The 6,459-nt window shown below is 43.0% G+C and overlaps 1 protein-coding gene across 2 annotated transcripts; it reads left to right on the forward strand.

Annotated features, from left to right (window-relative positions):
- The first annotated feature begins 1,174 nt into the window (after positions 1–1,174).
- On the forward strand, positions 1,175–6,376 carry LOC116401546 (ankyrin repeat and BTB/POZ domain-containing protein 2-like). 2 transcript variants are annotated; one of them, XM_031880004.1, is made up of 13 exons: positions 1,175–1,344; positions 1,441–1,606; positions 1,976–2,065; positions 2,148–2,249; positions 2,760–2,856; positions 3,307–3,442; positions 3,642–3,910; positions 4,243–4,421; positions 4,650–4,755; positions 4,840–4,942; positions 5,428–5,500; positions 5,586–5,654; positions 5,890–6,376. In XM_031880004.1, exons 1-13 carry the CDS (start codon positions 1,217–1,219, stop codon positions 6,097–6,099), a joined length of 1,728 nt encoding a protein of 575 aa, XP_031735864.1. In that variant the 5' UTR covers positions 1,175–1,216; the 3' UTR covers positions 6,100–6,376. The 2 variants fall into 2 exon arrangements, with proteins under 2 accessions (XP_031735864.1, XP_031735863.1); XM_031880003.1 differs by having other exon boundaries at positions 4,650–4,942.
- The last annotated feature ends 83 nt before the right edge of the window (positions 6,377–6,459 follow it).

A 6,459-nucleotide genomic window follows, 5' to 3' on the forward strand; every position in this document is an offset into this window, starting at 1 on the left:
ATGAAGATCTGAAGATGACGAGTTGAGTAAGAATGAACCTGTGAATTCGCTTTTTGAAGTAAGTTTTGAGTTTCACCTGAAAGTCTCCAAATAAAAACACGTTTGAGAAATACTGACGTCATAAATAGTAAGAATCTGGAGTTTCTGCACAACTCTTCTCTGTTAATATAAACCTTAACGTACCATATTTTACTGTAAATTTTCATATTTTATATTTTTAAATAGTGTTTATTGTTATGCACCAGGGGCGTCATTAGGCCTACATTTTAGGGGGGCTGAAGCCCCCCTAAATAATTTGACATTATTGGCTTTAAAAAAACAAAAAAAATGCTACATATGTGCGTGCGTTCTGGTTTGTATGTTTTCTCCCCCTTCAAATTACAATCCAACAGCCTCTCATCATACTGAACGATGTAACGTTGACACCGTCAGGTCCGTTCTCCATCCATTGTGTGCGGTCCCTTTAAGAATCAGGATTTGGGAGTGATGTGGATATGCATCACTCCCAAGCAGGAAAATTATTTCTCTCTTTATTTGAGAAAAGTTCATATTTGTGTTGTCAAATTTCACTATGACCCTGAAATTCTGTCTCCAAAAGTCTTGTGTTATCATATACTGTCTTGTGTTATCATATACTGTCTTGTGTTATCATATACTGTCTTGTGTTATCATATACTGTCTTGTGTTATCATATACTGAACGCAAGCAAAACTACAGAGCAAAATCACACTCTCTCTGATTTAAAGCAATCTATGAACTGTCTGAAACAATGGATATCCGCTGCGCCCCAAAAAAAATTGCCGCGCAACCATGCCGCTGCCCTTGGGGCTAAGCCCCCCCTTTCTTTGAATCCTAGAAACGCCCCTGTTATGCACCAATCACCGAGTATGTGTAACGTACGTAAACCGTTTCTGATCTGATTCGGGGAATTGTTGTTGAACAACTGTTAAAAACAATAGAAATAAAACCAGAGATATTAGAGCCACATGTTTACCGACATGTTACGAAGGTTACAAGGTAGTTTTATTCTCATCGTACGACAGGGCGTTGACTTCACTTTTCAGAACCAGAAGTTTCCGCCTGCTTTTAATATCCTTCTAGCTCTTTGCAGGCATCTCATGTCACCCCCCCCCCCGCTGTAGAGCCCTCCTGTCCCGGGCCGGTTTGTAAAGCCTCCTAATATTCCTACAGGCCGTTCCTGCTCCTCCCTCCTCTCATGGAGTGGATCAGAGTTGCCGTGGTGCACGTCGAACATCGCCGCAGCCTATTGGTGGACAGCGATGACGTCAGACAGACAGCCAGGCAGCTCCTCCCAGGACTGGACTGTGAGCCCCGACAGCTGAAGTAAGAATGTCTGGAGACATAAATTAACAATAACATCTGATTCAAAGTGAGAAGGAGCCGCTTCCTGAATGATGCTTTGTTTTCCTTCTCTCAAAGATTGGAGTGCTGCTTCCAGTCCTTTAAATGTTTGGATGCTGAAGCCGCTGCGGCAAAGTTCCAGCTGGATTTGGGCTTCAGGATGCTCTCGTGTGGGCGAGCAGATCTGGTCCGTCAGGCCATGGGGCTGCTGGGAGCTGAGGGGATGAACACCATGGACGACCAGGTGAGAGATAATTATATAAGTTATCATAAAACACAGCGGTAAAACAAAACAACAACAAACAAACAGAAAGCTGATGCAGCTGTTACATAATTCATATTTTTTGGATGTATATCTTTAAATGACGATGTCTCATTATGTCGAATGCCTCGACTCGTCTCGCCTCCTTGCCTCCTCGCTTGCATCTGGACGGGAGTAGGCGAGGAAAGGAATCGAGGAGACAAAAAAAACGTAAAACGTGAAAGAGCCTCAGTCTCAGGTTTATCTTCTGCTTCTCTGTCATCATCAGAGGTTGTGATTGGTTTTTTGAGTAAACAGAGATTTGTGAGATCAGAGTATGATAATAAAAAGCCTCCCTGTGTGCCGGTGCAGGGGATGAGTCCTCTGATGTACGCGTCGGCAGCAGGAGATGAAGCTCTGGTTCAGATGCTCATAGAGGCCGGAGCTCACCTGGACCAGCAGGTAACAGACACGCAGCTGCAGCCTTCTCTACGTCTTCAGGTGAGCGTCTCTGTGACTGACGGTGTTTGATGACGTCGTTCAGGTCCCCGGCTGCTCGGCCTCAAACCCGTCGGTTCACCCCGGCAGCCGGCGCTGGGTGGCTCTGACGTTCTCCGTGCTGCACAGTCACCTGTCTGTGGCTCAGGTGAGGACTCCACGGCTTATGGAACACAATCAATCCATACGACAGAAACAATACATATAACCAGAGTAGTGATGACAGTAGAAGCGCTATTAATAGCAGAATAAGAATGACTAGTAATAATAGCAGCAACAGTAGATATAATAGAACAATAATCATAATAAAAGCAGTAATAGTGATAGAAATGTGACTGATAATAATAATTATATTAATATTAATAGTAATAGCAGGGGGTGTCAGGCAGGACCAGAGTCCATGTAGGACCAGAGTCCATGTAGGACCAAAGTCCATGTAGGACCAGGGTCCATGGATGACCAGGATCCATGTAGGACCAGGATCCATGTAGGACCAGGGTCCAGGTGAACCTGTGAGGAGAGAGAGCACAAAGACTTTGGGGGAGAATCAAAGTTATTCATATTTTCTGTGAAACGCTTTGAATCGCCTCGTTGCTGAAATGTTGCCGGTACATAAAGCGACGCCGTCGGTCAGCGTAACGTCTCCTCCCGCTCTCAGCTGCTGCTGGAGGCCGGAGCAGATGTGGAGGGAGGAGCACAGCTGGACGGTCAGGAGAGCTCGGCCGAGACGCCGCTGCAGCTCGCTGCTGCTGCAGGTGAGAAGTGCCGATTCATCAAATCCATGAAAATACGTTCACAAACTCTGACAATATGCAGACAGAACGGTACTGATTCTATACTGCAGTTTAATAAAGTATAGAGAGTCTTCACACGCTCGCTGTCTGATTCTGGGTTTAAACATCTCATTTATGAGCCGATACGTTTAGAAGAAGATCCCTTAAATTAGATTATTGAATGAATTGAAGCTTGTGAAGGTACAAAGTTTCTGCTCTGTCTCCAGTTGGGTTTTAATATAAAGTTTAAAGTTTGCCCTTTCTGGCAAACTTCACAAAACCTCCAGAATGGATCACTGCTCAAAGTATAATCCAGTTTGTTTTTTATTTATGATATTATATAAATACAACACAAACGAGCGCGTGTTCAGGTGAAGATGATGATGATGATGCCTCTTCCTCTTGAATAAATCTAACTAAATGGTTTCCCAGGTTACTACGAGATGGTGAGCCTGCTGCTCAGCCACGGAGCTGACCCGCTGCTCAGAGTGCATCATGGGAATTCACTCACATCGCCGCTATATGAGGACATGAACTGCTTCACCTACGCTGCGGCACACGGACACCGGTGAGACGTTTGTCCAGATATAAACTGTCAGCTCAGTCAAGGTTCACACAGGTACACAGCATGTTGTAGCCAGAATCCACAGATAATTAAGAATCGCAGGTCCTCTAATTCAACGCCAACATGGATGACACATAAGCGTGCAAGAGGAGGGTTTCTCATGTACAATTTGTGAAATATAATAACCTCTCTTCTTCCACAGGAACATCCTGAGGAGGCTGCTGTTGCAGCCTCAGCACAGGAAGGAGGACATCCTCTCTCTGGAGGAGATCCTGGCTGAAGGAGTGGAGGAGGAGGAAGAAGAGGAGGAGGAGGAGGAGGAGGAGGAGGAGGTGGAGGACTCAAAAGCTCCGGATTCCCCGAGCCCTGTTCCCAGACTGTGTAAGGCCAGGATGAAAGCCCTGCAGCAGGCGGCCTACTACAGCGCCGAGCACGGTTACCTGGACGTCACCATGGAGCTCAGAGAGATGGGTGAGCTCGCTGGTGATGATGTCAAACGATATCATTTGTTTCTGCAAACTAAGTCAAAAGGGAAGCGAAGGGACCAGCTCATTCTAACCTGTTGTTGCTTTAAATTGTTACAAACAACATTCTTGCATGATTTTTTGAAATTGTATCGTTGCTTCATGCTGGAAGTTGCTCTAGCTGTTAAATTTATAATCTAAAATTCAAAACTGCAAGAACAAAAAGCTGCTGTGTGAAGAGCAGTCTTTCTCTGTATGTCTCTGAAAACAAACACTCTCCTTCCGTCCATTCATGAATCTGTGACCGGCTTTGTCCCGCCTTCCTCCTGCTGTGTCCAGGTGTTCCCTGGATGCTCCACATCTGGCTGGAGTCTCTCCGCAGAGCACAGCAGCTGTGTCGGGACAAAGTGATCGTCTCCCTCCTCACAGAGTTCCCCTGCATCAGGACGGAGGACTACAGCCCCGAGCTCCTCTCCACAGGGATACCGCTCATGTTCAGCATGCTGGAAACCAGCAAGGTGTGACTAGTAATAATAATAATAATAATAACCAGCAAGCACAGCGCTCCTCTGGGTCGGGTGCTGTCATTAAAAGTGTCATGAAAACATCATATTATGTTACGTCATCAAAGTTTTAATAAAAAAGTAATTATATAGTATTTCATAAAACTGCTGCGTTGACAGTTTACATATCTCTCTTTATTTTATCAGAGTTATTAACATTTCTTAACGTTTTCTCTCCTCCAGGACTTCGTCCTCACCAAACGTTTGGCCTCCGTCTTCTCTCACTGCTACAGCTGCTCTCCGGTTCCTCCGGTCCGTCCCGTGGACGTCGGTCTGTCCACTCAGCTCGGTAACACATCATCATGTGACAACGAGACGTATCGACGACACTCAGCGACAACTTTAATGGATCTCCTGTCGTCTCCGTCCTCAGACATTCACTTCCTGAACAGCCAGGAGATGTCCGACGTCACCTTCATGGTGGACGGACGTCCGTTCTTCGCTCACCGAGTGCTGCTGATGTCGGCTTCTGAGAGGTCAGTGTATCTCTCTTATTATATAGTACTTAGTTATAGAGTAGTTATAGAGTACTTTATACCTGTAGAGCTATAGAAACACACACACCTTTATGGACATTAAAGAAGTTATTTGGAAGATTCTTGCTCTTTGCTGTTTGAGTATAAAGTTCATGAAAATGTCACGATTATGTTACACAAAGCGCTGCATGTGACACCTTAAATGATCAAAGTATATTCAATAAAAAACATGTATTTCTTCAAAATATCACTAAAAAAAGTCGTATCATAGTCATGAAAATGTTACTATATTTAGTATGTTCATAAACTGTAAAAAAAACAACAACTTCATAACATTAAATATCACGATATCGGTCCACAAAGTTCTGCATTTGACACATTTAACTGAACAAAGTACAATTAATACAAATCACATTTTATTTCATGCACATTGTATAAAAACGTTAAACAACATGAAAATGTTATTTATTTTAATAATTCGTCAGGTTTCGGCGGATGCTCTGCGACTCCCCCGACAACATCATCCATGTCAGTCACATGACCTACGGCACCTTCCAGGTGAGACTCACCGTCTGTCCTCTGGTGTTAATAACAGTGACTGTTTAACACTGCAGTGTGTGTGTGTGTGTGTGTCTCTATGCAGATGATGATGAAGTCTCTGTACTGTGGAGGGACGGAGGGACTGACCATCTCCCAGTCTGACGCCATGACGGTAAAATGTTTTTAAATGTATTTCACACACAAAGGTCTGTCTTCTGTCTTCTGTCTTTCTACCTGAGATATCTTAGACACTTTTGGACCAAGTCGACGTATAAAAATCACCATCATGCCGTCATTAGACCAAAAAACTCTTAATTATAGATAATCTTAATCTATTTTAAACATTTCCTTTTACACTTTCTACATATATGTTTACATATATGTACATATGTTTCTTTTCTTGGTAGCTGCTTCCGTTGGCCACTTTCTTCCAGCTCAGAGGTCTTCAGAGAAGCTGTGAGATGAAGTTGTCTCAAGGTGTGACTGTGGACAACGCCGTCAACATCTACCAGACGGCCAAGGTACAAACACACACGCACACACACACACACACACACGGTGACATGATAAGAGTTCTTATTGTTCAAATAAAGAAGAGAACTGGAATGTTAATTTAGAGGAAGCTTTATGACATTATAAAATATATCGGTAAACTTCCATTTAATCAACCTTTAATTAAACATAGTATTGATCTCGAGCAGCTTATTTTCCTTTGGAAGTTGACCTCAAAATCAGTTGTTATGAAAGTTTATGATGTATTATTTTATTTCAGATTCTGACTCGTTGAAATGTTTTATTTGGGTTTTTTAAATGTTCACATACAGTTGAACTTCAGACTCTCGTCTCAACAAATAAAACAAGTTGTATTGAATAACAAAACTTGTTTGATAAGTTTTATTTGTTATATAATAACAATAATAATAATTTAATAATATGAGGAACTGAAAGCCCGCAGAATAAAGATGATGAATAAAACA

Source organism: Anarrhichthys ocellatus, unplaced genomic scaffold (genome assembly GCF_004355925.1).
Source record: "Anarrhichthys ocellatus isolate YVR2014 unplaced genomic scaffold, GSC_Weel_1.0 scaffold522, whole genome shotgun sequence".
NCBI lineage: Eukaryota > Metazoa > Chordata > Actinopteri > Perciformes > Anarhichadidae > Anarrhichthys > Anarrhichthys ocellatus.